The sequence below is a fragment of the Pyxicephalus adspersus genome, chromosome 5, assembly GCF_032062135.1.
Source record: "Pyxicephalus adspersus chromosome 5, UCB_Pads_2.0, whole genome shotgun sequence".
NCBI lineage: Eukaryota > Metazoa > Chordata > Amphibia > Anura > Pyxicephalidae > Pyxicephalus > Pyxicephalus adspersus.
The window spans coordinates 127,080,020-127,107,832 of NC_092862.1; the positions used below are offsets into that span (position 1 = coordinate 127,080,020).

Below are 27,813 nucleotides of genomic sequence, written 5' to 3' on the forward strand. Positions count from 1 at the left end.
TTTCTTTTATTTTTGCTACTGGTAGTACACATTTTTTGAACATGATATTGTGATAATTAATTGGGATCATTTTTGTGTTTCTCCTACTGATCTGGCTGTAGCTTTGTTGATGTATAATCTTCCTAAATCAAAGGGCAAATTTGTTATATTTGAAAGCTGAACTCCAAAAATAAAAGGCACCATTTATAGTTATGGTTCTGTATTAAATATTTGGTCAATAAGTATTTTTAAAACTATATTAGTATACATCTATAATGTAATCGAATATTACAGCATCAGATTAATAGAGGGCGTAACACTAGAAACCTATTAGGTGTGCTCCATGCAAATATGCTGTAAAGAAGGAAACAAACTGGAGGGTCAAGAAATGTTTTTTTCTTACTATACCAGAGAAAGTGGTGTCATCCTCTTGATTGTGCTTGAGCTGTGTACAGATCACCAATTATCTGTAAGCGTTACATTCTTCCCAAAGGCAAACTATGTAACAGGAATTCTTCCTACTGACCAAGACACTAATAAGCTGCAGACATAGTAACCATAGAAGGGTTCCTGAAAGTTAGTTCAAGGGTTCCCCCATGTTAAAAAGGTTGAGAAACACTGCCTAAAATCATAGTATTAATCACCCATCTAAACAAAACAAAATCTTTAACGGCTCCCTCCTTTTTATCTAAGGCTATGTACAGACGTGCAATATTTGTCGTTGTGAGGGATCTTTCACGATCCCTTCCAACGACTAACGACGGCACGATGCATGAACATACAGCACCGTTCTGATCTATGAAGAGGGAAGGGGAGAACAATGGAGCAGCACCCCGCTGTGCTTTCTCCCTCTGCACTTTCATTACGATCCATTTGTCGCCCATCGTCCGTGGATCCACCAGGACGGTCGTTCGGACAATGGGCAATGAGTCCTGTACACACAGCAGATTCTCGTCCGATATCGGTCCTGAGCCGATTATCAGACGAGAACAATTGCACGTGTGTACCTAGCCTAAAGGTTTGCAACTGCTATCAGAGGACATTGTGCACCAGGTATAAGGGACAGTTTATCCTTGATCAAATTTAAAGGTGTTTTAAGAATCCCTTTTATTCTGAACCACAAAGAAAAAAGTGAACTGTAATTTAAAACAAAAAAAAATACATAAATCAGATTTTATGAATATTTTTATTTCTTTGAATAAATTAAATATACCTCACACTGTCATTTCTTGTGCTTTCTTTGTGTTTAGCATCTAATGAATATTTTTACATTTTTTTTGAGCTTTTGACAAATTGCGACCAGCGGGACCTTGCTTCCATAAGAGTCCTTCATTGTGAGATAGGCTGGTTTGAAATGATTCTGTACACTGTACTACAATAGCTGAGACTTGAATTCTAATTAGCACGAGGGTAAGATGTCAAACGCACCTCGCGAAATACAGAAGAATTATTGCCTCAGTAATAGCTGAAATTTTGAACTTGGCAGCTTTATGGATTGCCTGGTGACAAAAAAAAAAGCGTCTGGATTTAAAAGCCTCGTGAAAAGGTGGCTTTCTATAGACACCCGCAGAGTGCTTATCTATATAAAAAACACCCAATAATTTCTGTTACTTAAAAAAAAGTATTGACGGTAAAAAAAGTCTTCATATAACGTCAATAACCTTTTCGGGCTTGTGGTCTATATTCAAAAGCATCATATGGAGCTGGTGAGAGGGGACCGTAGGAGGGAAGGGTCGCAGCGAAATTATTAGTTGAGAATTTAGTCTTTGCTCTTAACAGCATTAAAGCACCTCAGACATTAACTCCATCTTTTAGGCATCCAGTTCCATAGAAAAGTGGCCACTTATTGTGCTTTGGCTTTACGGTAATGCATGGACGCACTTTGCTCTTTTTCCATAAAAATGAAAAATGCCATTATTGACAAAAAAATTACATTGTACTTTTACTGAATTTTAAAGTCCAATTTTCATACATAGGGGTTTTTTTTTTTGGGAGGTTTTAAAAGGAAATCCACAGGATGCTTTAAGTCTTGGGGATAACGCTGATACACTAAAATGCTTTAAAAAGACCACTAGCAAAGCATTTGCTTCTCTGAATTTATTCAGTTAAAATTTTAATCAGTTAAAAAAAATATGTACATAAACATTTTAAAAATGTAGTACCCATATACACTACCTGACCCAAAAAAGTCATACATTCTAATATTTCCTCCAACCAGCCCTAACTACAACATGCATTTTCCATGGTATCATTTTGCTAAGCTTTTGCAATGTCAACTCTTTCCATCAAGAGTTGCATTCATTTTTCACCAAGATCTTGTATTGATGATGGGAAAGTCGGACTACTGTGTAAAGTCTTCTCCAGCATGTCCCAAAGATTCTCAATGGGTTTGAGGCTGTGTCATTCTCCCTGAACCACTCGTTCATAATTTGAGCCTCCAGAATCCTGGCCTAGGCCATCAGGGAAGAAAAAAAAAATCAAATTATCGAAAACCTTGAGATTCAGTATATTCAGGTAGTCAGCTTACCTCCTTTTTTGGGCACATACCATTGCTGAACCTAGAACTGGCCAACTGAAGCAACTCTAGATCAAAAAAATTTACCCCCTGGGCATGACAACTTTTTTGAGCCAGGCAAGCTCAGATTCTTCACACAGCTTTGAGGTATAACTGGTTTTAGATACACAATATCTTATACCAGGTGCATTTTGTCCTTTGACAACAGTTTTAGGTTTCATTTGTTTTGTAGTTAGGCACCTCAAATGTCTGTTACCTGAAATAATTACATTTTACAGTTTACTGTTTTAAGAGTTTCTTTATAAATCTGAACAGATCAATTGTGTTTTATACAAGGTATATGTTGTCTTCTGGCAACAGTTTAATGATTGACCTGTTTAGGGGCAAGCTATCTTAACCATCCAGAAAAGAAAAAATAGTAAAAAAGGATTTCAGTTTTTAGATCCAGCTTGGTGCCACCCCATTGCCCTAGGCACTGGCCCAAAAATATCTTATCACAAGAATATGTCAATAGATATCAAATTATCTGCAGCAAAAAGACTGGTTCGAAACTTTATGTGGGAACTGCTTGGTAGAAAACCACATTTCTAAGTGCAAAAAAACACCCATTAATGGCCATACCGGTGCAAATATTTTCAATGGGTGTGTTTAAGTGCATTTTGGAGTCACCAAACCTGCAGGTTACAGGTTTTTTTCAACACCCAAAAACACCTCCAACACTTACTAACTCCTACATTTACTAATTAGAAATAATGGAAATGTTAAATAGGTCATCCAAGTAAACTAGGCCACATAGCATTTAAAGAGTTTTTGTATTGTGTTTCATTAAGATTATATCTTTCTTTATTTTTCTTGTTTTATTCTCCTGCAAATTACTTTTCTTTAAAAGTAACTGCCATTGTGATTTTTTCCAGAAAAGGTTAAATTTCAATTTACTATGTAAACCAATTGTATAATTCCTATTGTTTAAATGTGACAATACAGCAATGTTTTTGCCAGAAATGTTCCCGAATCCCGGACCTATTTGTCCGGCTCTGATTTTCAATTTCAATAAAATCTAATCTTTGTTTGAGTTAAGGACAGTACAAAAGGGTATTAGATTTCAGAGAAACACGCATACATCACTTTGGAAGTAGCCAAGACCTTTTCAACAAGTACGAAGGCGAGAGTGCTGGGGAGGGCAAGGAGAAGAGGAGGAGGAGGTGGAGAGCGTGTGACCTTAAAATTCCCAAGTGGTCCAACTAATAAAGACAACACACATTTCAATCATGTAAAGAGGCCATTTAGTATTTGTAGTGTGCCATGTAAGGGGGAGGTAGGGTATTTTTACCAAATGACTTCAGACCTCTAGCAAAAAGTGTTTACATCATGTGTAGATTTTTGATTTTTTTAAAATGGTATTGAAATAAGATAATCACCGGAACTATCTGGATTTGAGACCAGCCATACCCTGTGCAATTTTCCCTTTATCTTTTTTGGATCAATAATTAGGAATTAGGAATGAGCCTAGAATAGTGCAGAGAAGGGTTAGGATCAATGAGTTTATTTTTGGTTGTCCCATTGGGAATATTACTTTTCACTTCCTCCCCCCCGAGACACTGCAGGATATGAGTCACTTGTAATGGTGACAAACTGCTAAATTTTGGATTTTTCATCACATTCTGTCTTGGTTAAAATAGTTACCAGAACAAATAGTGGGTGAATTTCCCCAGCTTGGACACGAACACATGATAGTCTAGACTTTGCTATACGTAAATTTTAACTCTATAGTGTTTGTTGTTTTCAGACAGGACAGATCTGACTTTAAAGCTGTATACAGTAAATGTTTTTTACTGGAAATGATTTTTTGTGATCATTCTATTGACACTATTGCTCCATTGATCAGAGAATGAACACCAGCTACAGACTCCCTTCCCAACATCACAGTCCTGAGAGTATATTTCATATTAATTTCGGAGATTATCGAGTGGCAACACACCGCCCTTTTTTCAGGCTTTGCCTTTGGACTTTGAATAAGGATTTTTTCAGTAAGCAAAGTGTCCTGGGAGTCTACAAAGTGATCATGCCGTGAAAACCTCATACATCATCTGGGCACACACAGGGATAGAACAGTTCATTAGACAGGCCTGGCTATCTCCTGAAAATCCCACACTGCATTACAAAGCATGCTGGAATAGCACACACAAGGCTGTATGCCAGGTTATCACAAAGGACTGCCAGTGAACCTTCATACTACTTCTGGGTAATGTTAAAGGGGCAGAAAATCGAAAACTGCAGCAAATTCATTTGTTCAAAGTTCATTTGACAGTTGCTAATGTTTCAAAATAAAAAATGTATTTTCAGGATTTCACTTCACTAAAAAGAACCCCTTAAACCTCAACCAAGTTTGCAGGCTAAATCAGTTATTTACACTCCAGGGGCATTAAAAAAAAGCGGTTCAATTTTCTCTGGAGGACACCTATGTGAAAATAGCGGTCTCTCTGCAGAAGTCCAACATACCCTCTCCTGAGTCAGAGCTGGAGCTCATGAGCTTTATTGGTGGTAGGGCTATACATCTGTGGGGTCAAATTTTCAAACTTAGCTCTTTATGGAGCTAAATTGCACCCACAGAACTACATTTTCAATTATAGTGTTCTATACTGTGAAAAGGTGCTTGTAGGCAATCCTAAACAGCTCTGTATAATACCAGGTTGCTATAGTTTTGTATCTTTTGAGAATACAATGCAGAATTTCTCAATTTTTGATAACTTTTACCTACCTATTTCGGAAGAATTTCTGCAGTTACCGTAAGGTTTACCGATCCCACAGAATTCTCCAAGACATTTTAGAATAATAAAGCGGTTTATGTATTGTATACAGAACAGAAGCGCCGTGATAAAGATTAAGTAATTATGCGTTATTTTCTTTTCTGCAAAGATGTAGTAAACAATGGGATGCATCTGCAGAATCACGTACTGTACATTTAGGATGGCAAGTAGGAATATAGAACCACCTACTGGTTGGTGGAACAGTTGTTATCAGGGCAGGAAAACAGAAAGAGATACAAAAACAACATCACAAATCCTAACACATACCAAGCCCACTAAAAGGGTGTTTTTCTTCTGTATCCCTCTTGGAGAGATGCTCAACTCAACAGCATCCTCAACCACACTCCTAACTGTTCCCAATTAACCATATTGGAATGGTTTGGTACCATTTTTGTACATGCATTTGCACACGGTTGTGTTGGCATTGTAGTTGTGTTGGTTTGTGGTATGGTTCTTGGACATGTAGATTCTGGCTTACCTTGAGCAACCAGCAGCTTCCCTTGACTTGAACAGGAATGCAACCCAACCACAGTAAGCTGTGGTTTAACATTTGCATGCAATTGCAGTTGTTGCTAGAGGATTAGGGATGGACCATAACCCATAAAATAGGGCTAATGGGAATAATAGAAGATTGTTTTGTTATCTGTTAAGTTTACAGGACAAAATGAAAAGGTATGTTCTGTAACTGCTAAAAATGTTCTTAGCCTGGAAAAAAAACTAATGCAACCACCATATCTAAGGACTGGTATACTATATATTACATTTTTGGGTTTTGGTTGAGTAACATTATAAGGCTCTTTAAATCACTTTTACTTCAGTGTCCACAGTCCTAAAATTCTTTCTATTTGTGGTATTAGATAGGAAAGGTTAAGTACAAGGCCAAGCACGTACAAATTAGTAATTGCTCTGATAATTTAAACTTCTTGTAATGTGCTAAAGCCGAATGTCCTCAGTACTTGTGCATTATAAATTCTATGGCAAATTGGTACATAATCTTTTACTGGTAAAATTCCTTAATACCGGACAAGGATTAATAAACCTCACTGCACTAATAACTATTGCTAATTAATCTGCAGACATAACCCAGCAAATTGAATGCCCACCAGCAAAAAACAGTTAATGGCCGAGTTTCATGGAAATAAAAAAGAATTACAGGTTTATAATATCGCGGCCAAACAATCCAATCCTCGTGCTCCGTGTTCACGTGGATCGCTGCGTTAGTGGCTGCAAATACTAATTAGTTTTTTTTTTCTCGGAGATTCAGCAATATGTACTAAAAGCACTAATTCTGATCATTAAATCAGTCGGCTACATCAAAGGAGACATTTAATGGATTTAGATTTTTTATATCCACAATTAAATGGTTATTCCTGTCTAATTGCACTAATTAAGTTATTTTAACTGTGCTGGCACAAAAAGATCTGCACTCAGGGTTTATGAGATGAAACATCCAAATATTCAGCAGTAAACACCTTAAAGTTGGCAGCTTGAAATTGTGTTTACGAAAGTTGTGTTTGTCTCGGTTGTTGATTGATCAGTGGGTCTGGGATGCCTAATTGGTAAACATGGATATTTCTATTTAACATGGCTGGACTTACATATGAAAGGTTTATGTTGGATTTTACTTTTGTGTCTGAGAGTTCAGCTTGTGTCACGGGGTCGGTGGTTACCCAAGTCTTGACCGTTGCTGCACTGTTTACTATTGGGCCTCAAACATAAAGCTTGGTGTCCATGTGTTCAACTTTATTATCCAATGATGCACAGGGGAATAAAAAAAAAATATTTTACCTATAACATGATTGAGGTTTACATTCCTGTAGTGAGTAGTCAGGCTGCCATGTGCACTCCTTTAGACGGTCATTGGGCTGCCAATCAGTTATATGAGATAGGCCACCTAAGAGGGGCTTGTGTGGCAGGCTAACAGCTCTGCTCCTAATTGTAAGGAAGTGGCTTATTGCTGTCAGGCGCTCTATAGAAATTTTGCAACAGATTCACAAAATCTGTTTTCCTTAGGCTATGTTAAGAATTGCATTGGGGACAGCGGTTCCTGTACAGCTCTAAGTAGCTGGCTAAGAGTTAGATACTCAGCTGCTCATGTTGTACAAAACATTAAACATTGAGCATCAGTAAGCAATACCAAACCTTTCACTCCCACTCCAATTCATTTTCTTTAGGCTGCCATGAGTGAGACACTACATGCAGCAAATAGGTGGTCCAGGGGTGTAAAAAAGCAGTAATTGCAACACAACCTCGCCATTCTGAACATAGCCTTAGGAATAATGTTAACACTGAGTTGTAATATTGAAATCAAAAATAAAACAACAGGTAACATAAACATTCAACTATGCTCCAGCACTTTGCCAAATCTTACCATCCCTGATATTGGCCAATGGGCGCAGACACCTATTCAACTGTGCTCGAGCATTTAATTCACTTCTCTTCCTTTTACAATATGGTGTTGACACCTTAAAGGCCAATCACCAGGCAAAAACAACCCCACTCCCTGCATAAGGGAGACACAAAGAAACTGCACAATAATTTTGACTTTAAAGCATTGCAATGATTTTAGCATCTTGTGACAAAAAAGGAATAAATTATCAGAGTAAAACACAGGACATCACCAGGGAGAGAAACTATGGACATCTAATAAGGTCATGAAAATATACATGAAAGAAGGATCTGTAAAAATAGGAAAGACATCACTAAATTAACTTTTAGGTAAACAATACAAAAATAACCCCCAACAGATGCTCAGCCAAAATACAATACTATTATAGTTTTACTATAATTTATATACGATAGTTGGATGAACAAGTTAGGGGCAATATGCCATTGTATCAGTTAACAAAAAATGGCCTTCGGTGTGTTATGGTGTCCTGTTTTTTCCTGTATTATTTTGGAGATTATAGCTTTTTTGGGGGGGGGGGTTTTGTCCTTTACATATTAAAAATCCCTCCTTCAGAATAATCCATAGCTCCCGGTCCCTTGTGGTTTAATACACCAACAAAATGCCAGAACACACAAATGGCACGACATGTGTTCAAATATTGATCTTGTAATGGTCTGCTTGCATTACTTGCCCACAGTTATTTGCCAAACGTTTTGGCCTTATCAGTGAATTCGGGGTAATCTGGAGCAGGTAAACAAATATAAATTACAAGTCTTTTTATTGGCTGAAAAGTTGGCAGGAAGGTGGATTTTGCTCTGAGCGAAGCATAGAGATGCTACAAATGACTTTATAATACATACCAGATGGCTGAATTCCGCCTGCATTTCGTATTTAGAAGAATCATTTAAATTTCTCATAAATAGAGGAGATTCTGCCTGATAGGGCTATCAGGGAACGTCAAACCTGCTCAGGAAATTGTAATGCTCAATTTTACAGTCAATATTTTGCAGACCCAAAGTAGACCGATCAGAATGAATTAACATTTCCGATTCAGCAGTAGATCAAAAGTAAATATACAGAGTGCACTGGCAATTTGTCACTAAAATGGCCACTTTTCTGCTATTTTGCAATTTAGTTGTTGTTTCACTTGAGCTGTAGAATGACAAGATCAGATGCCTGAAAGCTGCTTGTTATCCAGAGAGTTTTGGAAGAGTCCATACCGTAAAATATTTAATATTAACCTGAAACCAGAAATTTAAAGGATGTGTTTACTATTAAAATGTTTTCTTTGAGAACCCTCCCTCCTTCTCATCTTCATAGCCATGAAGCCTGATTTATTAAAGCTCTCTAAGACCACAGAAGATAGACTGTCATGAGAAAACCTGAGTGATCCAGCAAATTTGGAACAGATTTCTTAAAAATCATTTGCTATTAGTTAGCAAATGTTTTCAATCCTGGGCCAGATCAATTCCAAGTTTGCTGGATTACCCAGGTTCTACCATGACAGTCTATTCTCACCAGTTTTGGAGAGCTGTAATAAATCAAACCCAATATGTATTTGAACCAACAAATCTACCAAGCTGATATACCATATTAAACATACTTTTTTTTTCAAGTGAATATAAAGTTGTAAAAAAACTCTTTCGGCTTTAATAAATATTTTTTAAGTTGTTATTCTTCATGCTCTGTGTATCTAAAGGTATAGCAATGATGTGTCCTTTATCTACATACGTTTCGTTATAATGCGTAAATATTTCCCATCTCCCCATTGACTTGGGAAATAGCATCGTCCATTAGATCCTTGTCACAAGGGTATTTGCTTTGGTGATAGAGTCTCTTTAAACTGGAATGTCAGCAGCCTAGAGAACGGATTTGGTGTGTAGCGAGGTGCAACGTGCAGTAGCACAACCTACATGGAATAAAGTCTCTGCCGAGGCATACCTCCCTCTCATTAGACTTATTACATTCAATGTACATGCAGTAACACAGTGCAGGCCTGTACAGATGGCTCCACTGAAGAACCTGCCTTGAACCTTATTATTTATCTGAGCAGAATGTAGGAACATACTGTATTTATTTCATACTGCCAGAGAAAAAAAAACATACTTGAAATACAGGCATTTTGTTTTTCCCAAGAAAGCTACGTCTGCATCTGAATGAGCTTATTACAAAACATCATTTCATATGGAAATCACAGCACATTTTCTCTTTTTTTTTAATTATTTTTGTTTTTCTTGTGTTTTGAAATGGGGTTTTTTTTTTTTTTTTTAAATTATTTTTGTTTTTCTTGTGTTTTGAAATGGGGGTTGGAAAATGCTGGTAGTAGTTTTTAAATGCTCACGAATCTCATCCATGAAAAGTCTCCTAGGAGTGGAGCCACCCTTAGGGTTATCTGTCAGTGTCTACAGGAGTTTTGGCTCTGAATTGATAGGAACGTTGGTATGCATGGCTATAATAAATGCATTATTTTATTTTGCTTGTCTACTACTGTGCCAATAAAAAGAAGGAACATTTTTTCTTGTACATTCTTTAAAAAGAATAACAATAATGTTTATGGGGATTGCATGTGCTAAATGATAATGTTTTTTTTAGTGGCACGCTAGGGTAGGCCTAGAGCGAAATGGCGTTAATGGGTGGCTCCTGGGTTCATTGTTGCCTGATAATATTTGTCTGTTCTTTTTTCTTAAAATCCTTGTATGATTTTTTTATAGCAAAATATTTTATCAAAATATTTGAGTTCTATACTTTTTTTAAAATATTACATGTCTTTTTTTTGCTATAACCAAACTGAAATTGCAAGCTCAGTCCATTGTGGTTTAGGCAAGGGTAGGGAGATATCTCTGTGCTGAAATCTCAAACAGCAGTGAAGACCTAGATTCATATTTAATCCCATCCTGCCTAAAGCATAGTTGAATGATCCTTCCTTATTAACATGACTAGGTTGAATTAAAATGCCCGTAATTGTGACTCAATCTTTATTCAGTGTTTTGGCATTTCATATATATGATAAACCTTTTTCTGGGTTGTTTTTAATGAACCTCTCAGCAACCTGTCTGTAGACAACTGTTTTTTAATGGCCCAGACGGGCTGCTTCCTGTCATTGCAGTGTATGTCTTTTACTAGAAGGCAAATAATTTGTACTGGCCCCCAAATGACTACAATGTGTACCTTTTCTACGTTCTCTATTCAGAGTTATATTTGCAGCAGTGATCTTGCCACAGGCTTGCCAGGACGCTGCCTCCCCAGTGGCCAAAGCTCTTGTTTCTCGGGTTTTCTGTCTCTATGCACAGGAAACAATATTGCAGAGACTTTTGTACTTTCACTGCCAGAATTAATGTGCAGGCAAAATAATATCAAGGCATGAATTTCGTTTTATGCCTTTTTTATCAATGTATTGTTTCCATGGCACAATGATGTATTAGTCAGAACTTGTAGATTTTGCTTGTAGAGTCCTAATTATTATCTATTTTTAAAGAAATGTATCTTCAGTATCTCCAAGAAGAATGCTTGCAAATAGGTCTAGGGTCGTATCCCAATACAGACTTGAAATAAGTGTTAGAAATGATGCTATATAGTTACTGTTATTATAGTATGATGGTAAAATTAAAACGCTGACACCATTACCAAGGTGGAATTACCAGCAGCCATAGAAATGTAGCCGGGTGTTTTAGTGCCCATCATGATTTGTAAAAGTTTCTAAAAATCTTTGGACTTTAGGAGTTAGTTGAACATCTTGCGAGCTTAGATTCAAAGAGATAAAGGCTTTGATTTTCACAAAATGATAGGGTGTAGGTCTTATCCAACGTTACCACCCAAAAAGTGGGCAGACCACCACCTAAAAATGCTCTAAGTGTAAGTGCATAGACTCTTGTTACATGATTCTGTGCTGTCCCAACTTCCCTGAAAAGTTCAGTGCTTGTAAACACCTGGACTTTTCAGCAAGATAAAAGCCAGAGACAGAAAAAAGGCTAACCATAGTCATCTACACAGCTGCACAAGAAGAATGCCGGAATAATATTTCAAGCCATTCACTAAATGTCCCCTGAGTCGGTATAAATACAAAATGTTTTTGTTTGACTGTCCTGTAATATCACAAAGGCTCTATGCTTCATTATACAAAGGTTGGCTGAAGCCACAAAACGGTGGCCATCATTTTTGAAGGCCCCAGGTGTAGTCCGAAACTGCTATCACGTGCATGGAAATGATCACAACCGAGTACTTTCCACAGGCCAAACACACAGTTTAGAAAATAGCAACAGATGAAATGAAACCAGTTACTAATGAGTTCAAGCCAAACAAATGAAATACACATAATTTATATATCCTTCACGCACAACTACACTGCCAAAGGGTTTGTGGAAAATTGTAACTCAGCCATTCAGCTTACAAAGTTACAGGAAGTGCCTTTTTTTAACCATGCAATCATTCCAATTTTATTGCAAGCAATCGTTTATGGAGGAATAATAGATGTAGTGTTTTTGTGCAGCCCATATCAGTCAGAAAAAAACATAACAGACATAGGCTTATTTGTTGTGGAATTCCAAATAGTCTTGGACTTCCAAGTAATTTGCTATAATTTTGCAATAACATGGCATATTTAGGTTGTACAAGGACCAAGAGCCACCATAACAGCCCAAATGTATTGCGCGACTTGTAACTAATTCAATAATCCACATATGCTAATGCGTATGACCCACCAGTGTCATTTTTCTTTCTTTTTGATGCTCAGCAATACTGGAATACAAATTAACTTGATGAGGTAATGCATTTTTTTTTCAAAGAAGACCCATTACCTGCCTACTCTAACCAGTGATATCATTGCTGTCTTAGTCCCAGTAGACTTCCACTGAACATTTGTCTTATGCTTAAGAAGGTTTGTTAGAACATCTATGAAAGCGGCATTAAAAGCAGTATGAGAAAAATAATACCAGTGTAAAAATATTTGACCCCAAATTTTACATCATAAGTATTTTTAATAGAATATTTTTTAAAATCTATGTAAGGTAACATACATGTAGGAAATAACATACAAATAGTCATGTTCCTAATTACATGCATTTCAGAAACAGATGGAGCTAATAATTTAATTTTGTTGTGCTGCTTACGGAGTATATTTTAAAAGCACATACATCTTACAATTAAATAGCTTCAGTCATTCAGCTAGAATGATTGCATTTTGTATATCCAGGCTGAATATTTTATGGAAAGATGTATTTAATCTTTTATCTTTTTTTGTATGATGCTGCATTTTTCTTTAGTACGATAAGTTTAATCTTGTTAAACTAGATCTAATAAATTAATTTCAGTGGGAGTTTTTTTTTAATTCTTTTTTTCATGGTTGCTGATGCTGGATGCTGCGGAATCCTTTTCTCTATTCAATCATCTTCTCTTTGTATTTTCTACATTTTTTTTAACTAAATTTGCTATTGCATAAAGAGCACAAATATCCAGGATAAATTCTCTATATCTACCATTTACTTAGTGCATTATGAATGTACTGTTCTACATGTCCTATGTGTAGTTGGTGTGTAGGGTGCAAAATTGTTACTATAAAATAAAAGGATAACAAATCTGATAAGTTAATAAGGGATAAGGTAATGAGGGATAAAAAGGCTGTATGTAGATGCTTCCACGTGGCCTGGTACTAAGACATATTGAATGCATTCTATGAGTTTAAGGCTTCTCCCCTTTCTTATGCTTAATTCAAGCCCTGAAATACAAAACTAAAATCCCACAGAATCAGGACTTTTGCCCCAATAGGGGGTATTTCAGTTCAGGAGTTATTCAAATGTAAAGGGGTAGTTTCCCCAAATAAACTTTGTTATCCATGAATTATAGAATCAATTAGGTATATTACTGTCTTCCTTTCATTGACATTGCTGTTGGCAAAATAACTATTTAAATATCTCACAATCTCTGATAAACCTTTAGAAAAACTTTGATTATTTTGGTTTCCTTAGGAAATCCCTAAGTTCCCATTGAATCCATTTGATGACATAATATCTTCAGTGGTCCAAATATGATGATGTCAGGTTGCAGTCAGCCCTAGAAAAACATTTCAGGCTAATTAATCATTAAATTAAGCTTTTCACCAAATATCACAGGCGTGCTGTATTGAAAAAGGAAAGTTTGCATAGGGCTTCAGAAATTGGTTATTACATAAAAGCGTACAAATGGGACATTGAAAAAGATGTTTTCAAAACTTAGATAGAACCTACATGAAGAAATGTGATGAATCCAAATGTTCAACAAGTTCAATTTATAGCTATGATCTTCTCAACATATTTATGACCAAGAAATTGTTGTGTGCTTTCTTTACCAGATATGACTATGTTGAAGTATATGATGGAGAGAATTCGAGCGGCCGTCTCCTGGGGAAATTCTGTGGGAAGATCGCACCACCGGCACTGCTCTCTCATGGACCTTCCCTGTTTATTCGATTTGTCTCAGACTACGAAACACATGGTGCTGGATTTTCGATTCGCTATGAGCTTTTTAAAACAGGTCAGTTTTAAAAAACGCAATTCACCTATATGATGTGTTAAATATTGAAAAAATTATTGATTCCTCCAACCTCAATTATGTAGTAAATACATTGTCAATATCTACAAAAATAAAAATTTCTAGGCACTATATATCATACAAATGTGGACAACTGAATATCCATCTACGTAACCTTTTGGACATCTTATCCTATGGTGTTTATATATGAAGTACCCCCTTTCTTGTTTTTAGGGGGCTATAACAACATTTCACTCTCCTGGGTGGGCATTCCATAACATTTAATGCTTTTCTGCTGCTCAAGTCAACTCATCACTTGCACTGATGTTGGATCTGTAGCCCACAATCATCATTCCAATTTATTTCAACGGTGTTCAATAGGCTTGAGTATAGCATTCTGTACAATCTATTGGAATTGCTCCAAATTACACTGATCAAATCATGACTTTTATCATGCTGGAAAAGAAAAGGGTCTTTCTTCTTTAAACTGTTACTATTAAGATAGAAGTGCACAATTTTCTTTTTGTATTGTAGCACTGAGAAGTCAATAGTTGGCCTTTTAAGTTGGTGTAATGGTCAGGTGTCCACAAACAAGTGTATTTTTATTAGAGCAGCCGCCTTTATCCTACTATTTTGTGTTTGCTTACTTGTGGTATGTAAAGTTTAACGATTTTAGGTATGTAGGGAACTCGTTGAGGGCAAAAGTTTCAGTAGAAGCAAGCATCAATGACCCATGATGGAAACAGTTACTGAGTAACCATATTGTTTGTAAAAGATTCTCCTTATAACTTAAGAAACTGTTTCAGATGTGCCGATCCTTGAATTATTTTCCTTTATTACACAGACTTTTCAGAAGAGCCCAGTAACTGCAATGTTCTGGAATGTGTTGCTTTTCCTGTGTCATGAGATCTTCAGCTGCATTCCAGGCACTTCTGATAAATGTTGTTTGATTTTCCAGGTTTCTGGTATTGCTCTGTAATATATAGAACTCTTTCCCTAAAATAATGTTTAGAAAAACTAAAATTCCCAGAACAGCTTACATTTTACATCTGGGCTAATTCCTACCTTGGACAAACTGTTTTCCGTCGATCACTATCTTGTTTAATGATCTTCGGGGAAGTGCAGTTTTATTTGTAAATTGATAGCTTTAATGGACTTAACGCAAACATGTCACAAACCTGAACAATTCATTTTAAATATACATAAAAAAATACATAAGCAATGGTTATGTTTAGTAAAAACTGTATATATAAAATCAATAAGTATATGCAGTCATACGGACAACTTAACTTATATCCATATCTTGATGTTTCCCATAAAGCATGTCACTTTCCACCACTCAAGTGTTTTTATTGGTCAAAAAAAAAAAAATTCAGTCCATTGCATTAAAAATCCAATAGGTAGTCTTGAGAGGAGCCCAATTTATGTTTAAATATAACATCACCCACACGTGTATCTACTAGTGTAGTAATAGTACCTGAAAATGCAAATTTCCCTGATATTTTCATTCTAAATGTTACAAGCTGGCGATAGACTTAGGCTACGTACACGTGCAATAATTGTCGTTGGAAACGAACGATTAAAGACCGATCGTACGATAACCGTTAACAAAAAAAGTGGACAACGGCTGGCCAAAGACGCAGATGAATGAGGCATGTTGCTGGAAACGAGCGACTGTCCTGGAGGATCAGTTTGGGCGAAGATCCTTGGCTATGTATTGTGTGTACGGTCGTGTAGTGATCGCGGATGGTTCTGCGGTACACTTTCTCCAGTACACGTCACTTCCTACATCGTTCAAATGATCGTATCTAGTGTGTGTACATTATTGGTGGAATATATTTAATTATATCGTTCAAAATAATTGTTGATCTGTCGTTAGTCGTTCGTTTTCTAATGACAATTATTGCATGCGTGTACCTAGCGTTACTTTAGGAGTAGTTTGGGACTAATGCAGTATGAATGTCCAAACTGGAATAAAGAGAAAGGGGATTAAAAATAGACCAACTCAACCCATTTGCAATGAGTATCAATGCCTGGTAGATAATCAAGCATATGAAAATGCTACATCAAGTCATTAAGATTGTTGCTTCCTCTTAGTATAGTAAAATCCTAAAGATCATATTAATAAATTCATTTATTTAGTGAATCTGGTAATAAAGGCTCCAGTGAAAGGTCGCCAAATAGGATGACATTTGGAGAATAATACTTAAAAATTAAAGTGAGTTCTTTTTTGTGAAGGTTGTGCCCTGCCTTATCGCAGGATCTTCAATTTCCTATCCCTCGAATGCAGTCACTCCCCTCGTAAAGCCCAGTGTGAGTCTCTTCATGCCCCTTCTAGCAGCTAGTGAAGTGTGATGTTTACACAGCTGTTCAATTCACTTCACATTGATATTGAAAATACCGCAGTCTATTTCTCCTGCTGCTGGAAAAGCCTGTAGAGGCAGCAGCGTGGGATCATTTACAAGGGTTTAATATTACCGTTAGTTAATATAATGCACATACTGCACGTACTCATTGTGCATGTGTCTGGATTTGGGTACAGCAAAGCATTAATATTGAAGTTCAATGTTACTTATTATTACCAGTTAAAAGCTAATCGACAACAATAATGTCATATAGTCAGCGGTCTTTGTTATTAAGTCAAAATTGTTTATTGTTGCTATATAAAATGGATTTTTCCAACCATACCTGGTATGTCAATGACGTATAAAATGTTGCAAAGAAAGACAGAGCTGGCGACCGGTAGAAATAAGCAAAGTGATCAATATTTGAATTTATTCTCTCTCAGTGAAAACAAGTAAAATATTGGAGTTATCAAGGTGTCATTTCTTGGCATAAGAATATTTCCAGGGTAGTTGGAAAACAAATTGATAATTCTCAGGAACTATTCAAAACCCAATGCACCCTTAAAAATTCACCATTAGTCCCCATGGACTCATGTGACCTGATTTATTAAAGCTCCTCAAGACTGGAGAGAATAGATTAACATGGGAGGCAAATGTTTTCAATCCTGGACCAGATCCATTTCAGGTTTGGTGGTTCACCCAGGTTCTCCTATAAATCAGGTTAATTGACCGCTCTTTGCCAAAATGGTGACATTTTGGTAAAATCTCCTAAATCCTGAAAATGAAAATCAACTTCATTTATCCCTATTGTTCCCATTCTTTTGACTCACTATGTTTCCTGGTTTGCTACAGCATCTGCAAACCAAAAAAAGATGGAAACAGAAAGGATGGAAAACGTGTCTTTGCAAAACAAGCTTTATTTCTTGAGCCATTTTCTTCATTTTCTTTTTTAAAATAAGCAAATGCACCTCATTCAATATTACAATTGTTCAGGAGCATAAGGAAATATTTCTGTCAACCATAAATGGAAGATGTTTTTTATAAATATGTTGTGGTGCTCTTCTGTTGCCGGCAGAGCCCTATATTTACCATTGTAGGATAAAATGCTGTAATCCTAAAGTAAGGAGTAGGTTAACAGCAAATGTTTAGCTCCACATAAATAAATACACATTTATTTACACCCATATCCCTTGAGCTGTAAGAATTAGAAATCAGTTTTAAGACGTTGAGAAATTATAGAACTGATCGGACAAGAAAAGGCACATTTACATCTGTACAGGCGTAGCTATATTTGCTTTAAAAGCTGATGTAACAGTGGCATATCCAAGGAACGTTTGGCTGATTTAGGACTTACTTTGACACAATATTGGATAATCAGAACCCTGCTGTGGCTTGATGTGCATTTAAACAAGTAATCTGGCTTGATGCATGGCTGGAAATAACATATTGCCTGGTAGAAAGAAATAACAGAGGGATATAAAGCTTCATTAAATCAAGGTAGTTGCTCATATCCTCAGCATGTGTTATAATGATACCTGTCTCTGGACTATTTCTAATCTAAATCAATGGACTCTTCCCAATTTCCATGCCAGACTGATTTTATCCTCCTTCTATTTTATGTTTATACTGAACTGATTGCATGTATTTTTGTATCAAACCCTGCTGACATGTTTAATTGGTACAACCTAGTAATAGTTTTTTACTTCCTTCTCAATGCCTGATTTGTTGTTGTTGTTGTTTTTATTGCATAGTTTTGTAGTTGCTTGTCCTTTATTGTATTCCTTCTTGTACTAGGATAACAATGTTTTTTTCACTTTACTATGACTATGAAGAAGATGCAGGTGTGCATTAGGGCTACAAAACCATGGGGTGCTTTGAAGTTCACAGAGTATACTTAGAACAATACTAATTATTGGTGAAGTTTTCAGCTCACCAGATTTCTACAAGGATCAATGTATACATGTTTTGCACTTTTTGAAAAGATAGATTGCAGGCAAGTTAATTGGTTTCTCCCAAAAGTGACCTTAGACTGTGTAATGACATATGACTATGGTAGGGAATTCTGTGGGACAGTTAGTGATATGACTTGGACTTTGTAAAGCACAACATAATGTGCGTTATATTGGTGGTTGGTGCTAAATAATAAAAAAGAATAATATATCAAAAAGCATGGTATGCTATGCTCAAACGTGGCTTAGTTAATGAGATGAAGGTTTGCTGACTTCAACTGTCCAATCGTGTTTAAGGAAAAGCACATTTTTTGCATTTCCTCACACATCACACATGATTGGCTATTCTTTGCAAAGTGAACTATCAGAGCAATCACCATGATAAATGTAATACTCCTTAGGTAAGCACACAAAAGTCCTTTAGGAAATCTCCCGAATGATACTAATAGATCCAGAGATAATATTAACCAGAATAATAGCTGGTACAAATTCCAACACACGCTATCAAAATAGGAAAAAAAGGTCAAAAGTAAGCAAAATAAAATTATTAACCTTTCTTGGTTCTTTCAAAGAAAACCTGCCAGTCATTCTGTTCCTTTGAGTTCAGTAAGGGCAAGGAATAAAGAGATTCAGAGAGGGAAAACTCACCTTCTTAGGTTTACTTACACTGCAAGTGTTTAAAGCCAGCCTGCTGTGACATATACATGACCTTTTCTAATAACCCCAATCGTTAAAATTCCACTGGTGTCTCCAAACACTCCATTGAACTCATTGTAATTTGTCCAGTGCCATTTGAGCTGATGTTAAGCTGAAGCCGGGGTGTAAATACCTGTATACATACATGGTGTGTTTTATTTCACAGTGCTGGGACTTGGGAAAAGATAATACTGTCTGATGGCAACAATGTGCGATAATGGCCTGTAGTTAACAGGTTTAAATTACTTGTGATTGTTTACTTAAAAACAGGAATTTTGTGCATAATTATATGTATTTTTAAATGCATTCAGTATAAAAAAAAATGAATCTGTCTTTGCATTACTTTCATGCAATTCCCTGAACAGAAGAAGTGACCTATAACAAAGGGATTTCAACCGGTCACCAACCGGTGGTCTGCGAGAAAATTTTGGTGGTCCGCAGCGCTGGCCAGTGCGCCCTCCAGCAAGGTCACAAGAAGAACCCTGCGTGGGGGGGTGCACTGCTCAGAGCTGCGGACCTTGTCCCCCATATTGATCGCGGGCTGAGGGCGGTGGGTTCTGTCTCAGGCTCAGACCTGCGATCGGAGAGCAGACAGGTTCTGGCATCATGACGTCACTCTGGGGGAAGTTTCTTCCCCTTTGAGTGACACACAGCTCCCCAGGCATCCCCTGTCCGGAAGCCATATATGTAGTGGTCCGTGAGCTCCAAAAGATTGGCGACCACTGCTTTAGGAAACTTGCATAACACTATATTTTTTGACACACTGGTCCCCCAACACCAGTTAAACTCATGTGGCTAGTAATTTTGCTGGGATTTTCTCCAAAGGCTCAATCCATCCCTGGAGTATTCCTACTTTGGGTTCATTTCTCATTTACCCGTCAGATATTTAACAACAGTACAGTTAATTCTAAAAGCACCACTTACCCCTTAAGATGATTGGGACTGCCCATTAAGGAACCAGGGTAACCCAGGTGGTAATCCTATTGTCCTCGAATATATCCAGTCCAGTTTTCCTAGCCATTGGTAACTTTCATTGAGGTGAGGAAAGAGTCAGCAGATTTAAGTGTGCCATGCCTAAAATAATGAGGATGACAATGATCCAAGAACAAAAATGTAATATGTTGCAGCTTACCATCCCTTAGATGTAATGGCTTTATAATTTTTAAACTTTTTTTTTTCTTTTTTTTCCACCCAGTCAACCGACCAGTACTATACTGGGGTGACAACGATCACTCACTACACTATATCCATAAATCCATAGCACAGGAAAGTATTTTAGAACCACATTTGGCTCTTCACCTCCTCCAAATGCTCAGGGGCTATGACTATCTTCCCTGCCCATCTTTGAGAGAGAGAGAGAGAGAGAGAGAAAGGTCTGATTTAAGAAAGCTCTCTAATACACTTTTCATAGTGAAGCTGGGTTATCTAGCAAACCTGGAATGGATTTCCTAAACGTCATTTGCTATTTGTTAACAAATGTTTTCAATCCTGGACAAGATCCATTCCAGGTTTGTTGGATCACCCAGCTTCGCTGACAAAATTGTATACTCTTCAGCCTTGGAGAGTTTTCATAAATCAGGCTCAAAGAGAGAGAAAGTTAGAGGTACAGAAAGTAAATAAAATGGCTACAAATCTGATGCCTATGGTAATTTTATATACCAAATACAATTGGCTGATATTCATAACAGATCAAAAGCCTCCAGCCATGTATCAACAACATAAACCAGTCAGGTGAAATGATTTATAAAGAAAATAGCATGCAGGAAAGTTTGCATTAAATTAATCACATCTGAAGGTGGGTAACCCCATTAAATCTTCTGAACATTAAACTTGCAAAGTTGCACATTGGAGTTGTGTCCTTACACATAAAATGTAATTTATGCAACCTGACAATTTTCTGCTTTTGAGGATAAACAAGATATATGGATAGTTTAGGGGATATATTTATAAATCACTGAATCTGACATTTACCAAACATTCAATGCTGGTAAATCTTCCTGGTGCATGTGTTTTAAATGACAGGGACTGATTCACCCCCAATGTTTGTTAAAAGTCATTATAATTATGCCCATATTTATTTACTTGATACATGAGACCTTCCTGAACTGGCTAACGCTCCCAAAGTTTGCAGAAGGTTAGCATATGAACACCAATGTGAATGGACATGTGGCCACACCGACTGTAATCGGACAGTTTATCATGCCAGCACCCTATAGAAAACACTTTGCTGCTCCAACTGTGTCAACATAGCTTTGAAACACTTATTCACCCTGGATATGACCAAGAATTGCCTTTCACATTAACTTGGTCATAAGGCAGAGGTCACATCTGGTACAGCTAGAGGTTTTCTGCAGCACAAACCTAGAAGAAAAAATTCTCCCTCTACATCGCCCACTTGTGCAGAGCCTTCTCGGTAATTCAAAAATAAATGGCTGTCAACCTCCAGCTTTAAAGATTTAAGATTCAGGGGACTGTAATTATATCTCGAGGGATACGTCAAGATTTTTACAAGTTGAATTTTTATTGTTCCCACATGACTTAATATTTGTCACAATTCTTCTGCTTAAATTGCTACGTACAAATGGAAAGTCAGATCCGACTAGGGGGCTTTGTGAGATGCGTTAATACAAAACCCTTGTGTCTTGCAATTAGTTGTGAGACCCACGGAAATATGAAATGAAATCCCGGATCCCTTTAGTGCAAGTTTCAGCTAATCATGTGCATTATTTTTCTTTTATGTAGGTCCGGAGTGTTCCCGAAACTTCACTGCACCCACAGGAGTAATAAAATCTCCTGGTTACCCAGAGAAGTACCCTAATGCTTTGGAATGTACGTACACTATCTTTGCACCAAAGATGTCAGAGATTATTGTGGAGTTTGAAGGATTTGAACTAGAACCTGACTCCAATAGCCCAGCAGGCCGAGCATGACGATACGATTACTTGGAAATATGGGATGGCTTTCCTGGAGGTAAGAGATTTAATACTGCAAAAAAATCAAAAATCGAAATATAATAAAATAAAAAAGTAAACTAATGAAAAGCATTGTGCAGTTAAGGGGGACCCCACACTTTTTTTCAACTAAAAAAAAATACCAGCCTTAAAGCATCCAAAACATGTTATTTAAAGGATAAGTATATTTGCAGCCCTCCAAGCCTCAAGTGTCTCTATGCTATATACATTTTATTGTTGCTGACTTGATTCATGGATGAAAATGTAAACGAAAAGTATTGCTCAAGAAAAACACCTGTTATAAATCAAAGCATTAGGATGCAAATGGGCGGTCCGTGGTAATTCTCCTCAAAACTTTACTTCAATTTATGGAAATAACATATGCTTTTTATTTATGTATTTATTTTCATTTGGAACATGTTCATAGAAGCACCCCCAATTTCACAATGTTGGAGGCAATACTATGTTCAGGAGCAATTCATTTACCTAAAGTGGCTGTATACCTACAAAGCACAAAAGTTGCATTAGCAGCATTTTAAAAAAAGTTACGAAATGTGGCAAAAAATCATTATAATCAAATTGGCCAAATTTGAGTTTTTATAAAGCTTAGGTGAAATTTATAGCTCATCATTACTCTGCTCTACAACACTGTTATCTTTTTTTTTCACGGGTGATAGTTTTGGTTTACATCCATTTTCAGTGTCTTCAGGGTTCCAATATTATCTTTAGGTGTTAGAAGTTCTTTCCAGTAAATAGGAATTGAAGTGGTAAGTGGTGTTTAATCACAGCTAGTTTTCAGTGCAGGGAAATTGGTGCATGAAAGTTTCCATGTAACGGAGATGAAAGCTTGGCAAGCCCAGTGACTTCTGCAAGTGGTAATGTGCAACCAACTGTCCCTCACAGCTTTCTGCTCGCAGCACTGAACACAAAAAGCATCTTTTCAGCACACGATTTTCACACTTTGGATCCAGTAACCTCGCCGGAAGACAAAGCCGTCCTTTTCTTTTCCCCGCCATAGGCTGCATATCAGAATGCCTTGTGTTGTGGAGCAGAGGATGTAATGTAAATACTTTCCAGATAGGATCTGGCAGATGTATCTGCTAACACATCTAGAGACAATAAGGGGACCTGTATAAATAAATGTAGTATTTAACTACAAGTGTACTGGTGACGAAAACATCATTTTTTAAAATTGTTTTTTATTCTTCATGGGTTGCATTTGTGTTGTGTCCTTAGCCAAAAAATATTGTCATCAAAGTGTTCTCCTGTGGCTTGGGCAGCTGTTGAAGTTTACACTTTTCGATTAAGGCAGAAGAGCAGAATTGCCCAGGCTTCTGGTGTTGGATTTTCTGGGAACAGTGATACCTTATGGGCTGGCCACAGGCCATGAGACCATTTGCAATCTATGATTGTTGTGTGCTAGCAATTATTCCTATATCCTTGGGTTTGAAGCAAACTGGGCTTCCATCTAACTCATGACAGTGCTGTCACACCAGCACACATGGAATCGTTTGCTCCTGGTATGGTTACAATTTCAACTTACACAGGGCTTTGCTTAAGTATTTGAAGACATGCACTGCACAGTTTATGAGGTATTAGGCCTAGAAGAATAGAAGTCATATTATGTTAGCAGTTTCCGCACTTGCAACAAATCAGCCTCAACAAAATTGGAGCACCCATTCACCTTTTCTTTTCCTATTACTCCCTCTCTGAGCTGAACACTGCAGAATCCCACGTGCAATCATAGGGAGCTGTAAAAAAAAATGCCCCCCCCCACCACCCACACACCATTGGGCCTTCTAATGGCCAAATGGCCCAACTATCAAACTGTACACTAATCATTTGCCCTGATATGGACAACCCAGTCAACCCAACAGAAACAAAGCAAGTACTATATGTTCTAGAAGTCACATGAATCTTGCTTGTTTCACAGACTAAATTCATTTTTCATGCAAAATATGTTTTTTTTGTAATTCCAAGTGGGCCAGACATTCATTGCTGCCGTCTGTGGCAGCTAATGACATTTCTCACCTCTGCAGAGCAATATATTACAGCCAAGAACATTTCCTTCCCTGAACATAGACGGAGATCTTACATGTTAATTAGTTCTCAGAATAATAGAAAACCAATGTGTTATATAGCTGAAGTTTGCATGGTAACAGGGGTGTGAGAAACTGTATCAACTTTAAATAATATTAATGAAATCTGTAGAACTCCACTGACAGAAGCAATCTGCTCAGCGCTGCTACAAGAAATCTATTTTCTATAGCTAGATTTAATCCTAAAAGTCCCAGATCCATATCTTCCCTCCAGAGAACTTCCTAATCACACAGTGTTTCATTTTTATACATTTAGTGCTGGCGTCTAGTTAGACTTTTCTTCATGTGGTCTTTTATTAGTAGTAAATCATGGACCCGGGGCAAAGCTGAAGATAGGGGCACTTACAACACTTTCACTTTCCTTGTTGAATAAAAGTATCAGAACACCATTTGGTTCAATGATTACCCAATACCAAGATGGTGGTTATAGCAGAAATCTAGTTTTTATGCAAAATTTATGAGTGCTCAAAAATGTAAAATGAGCAGCTAAACAATTGATTTTCCTGATTTGTAAAGTTCGGTTTAATACCTAGAATTTACACAGTTAATACCTAGAATTTACACAAATCTAAAAATGAATTGCCCTGTTCGATTTTTGGGTTCTTTAGGGCTTTAGGGTTTTAAAGGGTACAAAGACGACAATAGAATTTTGACCATCCAATACAATGGAAAATGCTCCAGGCAGGCAGCCACCATGGAAATGCTGTTGCACTTATTCCGCTATGAAGCCATAAATGAATATATAGTAAAATAGGGAGAATTACACGATTTTCATTGTTCATAAAAGCAGTTCGGGAATACGGTGCAGTCACTTTTCTCTCTGCCACCAGTCTGAAGGCTGGGCAGCAGAAGGGCAGCAAGAGATGGATAGGTTTTTCTCTATGCTCTCACATAACATTGTGCTTCTTGTTGGCCTCTTAGATCAACCTAAGCCTTTTGCTTTCAGAGAAGATATCCAAATAATATAAACGAGGCCAATTTTGATATTCAGCTGATGAGTGTTAACCCTAATAGAAGACAGTTTTTACCTAATTGCATTACATAAATGGAAAAGGAATGAATGTCCTTATACATCAGAAGAAATGTTTTACTGTAAATAAAAAAGGGTTGGTTTTTCTGCATTTCTATTAAGGTCTATTCTGGTATCAGCAATCACATTCCTGCCTGTCGCAGGCTATGGCAGTATGTGTTCTTCCAAAGAAACTGGAAAGCCACAGGTTGTCCAAACCTGTTGAAAATTTACAAGGAGTGCAATTGTGCTCAGGTGTCTGGCATCCTCATTTGGATAAAAATCTTCTTTTTTCTTTTAGATAGACATCGTATTATTTTACGCCCACAGTTGTAGGTCTCTTTCTACAGACGTCTGCAGCAGGCACGTTTGATTAAAGTTTCTCACCTCTCTGTGGAGCCGGAACACATCACCGGTTTGTCACTCACACATCCCGGAGTGGAAAACAAGTAGCCACTGTTGTACCAGCAAATTTAATTCCACAAATGGAACATGAGTAATATTAGTCTTGTTACAAATAGAGACGCAAAGACACAGGCAAAGCTATACCCACACACATCATCATGTGCATATATATATATATATATATATATATATATATATATATTAGATACCATTTATGTATATAATACATAAGTGAACATACAAACAAGTATAGTTCTATAGATTTATCTCAATTCTCAATCTTAAAATGTTAAACAGAATCCTGTACTGAGAGTAATATTTTGGCTGTCTTTGCTACCTTTCTTTTTGAAAATGATAATTGCCAGGCTGTCATGCCACGGACGTTGCTTAAATACCTCCTGAAACAGTTGGCCAAAACAAATAAAGACATTTGACATCTCTGACTTTGTAATATGCATGACTATTCTTGATCAGTGATTCACAGAGACATAATAGCCAGAGACATCTAAGCAATTCATATTTTCAGGAGGTCAACAATGACAACCTTTGCATCTCTGTCAACCCAACTAACACGGAGACATTCAGCAAGACAGAGACTGGCTTTCTTTTAGTCTAATTATGTCAATTTGCAAAGAGTTCTTACAACTTTGGAAATTGCAGGCGGATTTACATGCCCATCAATTTTTTTAAAAACATCCTTCCAGTATGACTAGCTTCTCTCATTACTAAAAGATGCATTTGACCATATTCTTTTAGTAATTTTTTCTGTTATCTTTTATTATGTTTTTTAGCACACTCGTATATTATGTTTTGCAACATGAAAGAAGGTTAAAAGAGTTCACCAATGCCAATTGTAATATATCTATCAGTGAACATGGTTGCTTCCTATTGACTGAAGTCAATAATAATAATTTTTACGCTTTGTTTTAAACCATTTCTATATTGATAGGATAGTTCTAGCATTATAGAAACATTGGAACACTCGAAACACATAATATACTTTTACAGTGATTTTCAATTAGAATAGAACCCATGTGTTTGTTTTATTTTTACAGTTCCCATGTTTTTTTAGCCCCATAAATTGTGAACCTAGATTGTATTTGTGCTGAGAAAATCAGGTATTTAAGCCCTGGTTAACTATGGTACAACTACAAAGGGCATAAGTGTTACTTTTGGTTCTGTAGGACTAAACAGGTTCAGGGCTTCCACCTTCAATGGGCTTTCCTAAAGCAGCCATGTCCTTTGCACACATGTATCAATTTCTGATACATGGAGACTCCTGGCAATGAATACAAACAAATGATTTTACTACAAAACAGCAGCCTCTATTGGGTGGAAACCTATTGTTTGATATTGAGTAGCTTACAATTACATCTGCTTTTTGCTGAAAATCTTTACTGCCCATAAAAGTTGCCTTTGTGTATCAAATAATAAGATCCAAACACAAAATAATAGCTTGAGAGTAATGGTTTGATATGAAGATAATCATCACATTTTTTTCCTCCGTGCTTCCGGCTCTCCTGCCTTTAAGGAACGTGTGAGTGATACCGAGAGTGAAAAGTAATTTAGAAGAGTGTGCATACAGTTTCAGAACTATTGCCTTGGCAAGCCATCAATGCTTAAGTCAATAAAATAAACACACTTCAGAATGAAGGCACAGAAAGCAATGTCTTCCAATAGATGTTAATGCCACTGCAAATTAAACACTCTATTAATCTCTTTTATCTCAACTTCTTCTGCTTCCTGTCTAACTTTGCTGTCATCGAGACTTACAGCTGGAAAAGTAATGTGTATGTAGAAATGATGGAATGGAACTTGTTCAGGATAGGGCCAATCCAAAAGGGAGCAGAGTATAAAATTAACTATAAACAACTTAATAAAACAATATTTCACCAGTAAGGAGCTTGTAAGGCAATTACAGAGCAATCTACAAAAGATTTATCTGCTTTGTATGTAAAACAGAGCAATCTGGTGTAGGCAATTATCCCATTCTTTTGTGATTTCCAATTATATGTAAAAGTTTAAAACGTATGTATTTGTATCTTCCTTCTTTAAATTTATGATACTTGACTTTTATTATTCTGTGGCATTTTCAAATGGGTATTACTAATGTGGGAAATTCATTAAAATTAACCTGTTTTATGCCTATGCAAAACAAAAAAGAAGGT

The 27,813-nt window shown here is 36.8% G+C and overlaps 1 protein-coding gene across 1 annotated transcript in view; it reads left to right on the forward strand.

The window, feature by feature from the left end:
• Positions 1-27,813, forward strand: part of NRP1 (neuropilin 1) — a 121,388-nt gene that overhangs the window by 33,658 nt on the left and 59,917 nt on the right. The window contains 2 exon segments of the mRNA XM_072412653.1: positions 14,013-14,194; positions 21,924-22,151. Of these exon segments, the coding sequence (XP_072268754.1) occupies positions 14,013-14,194; positions 21,924-22,151 (410 nt within the window).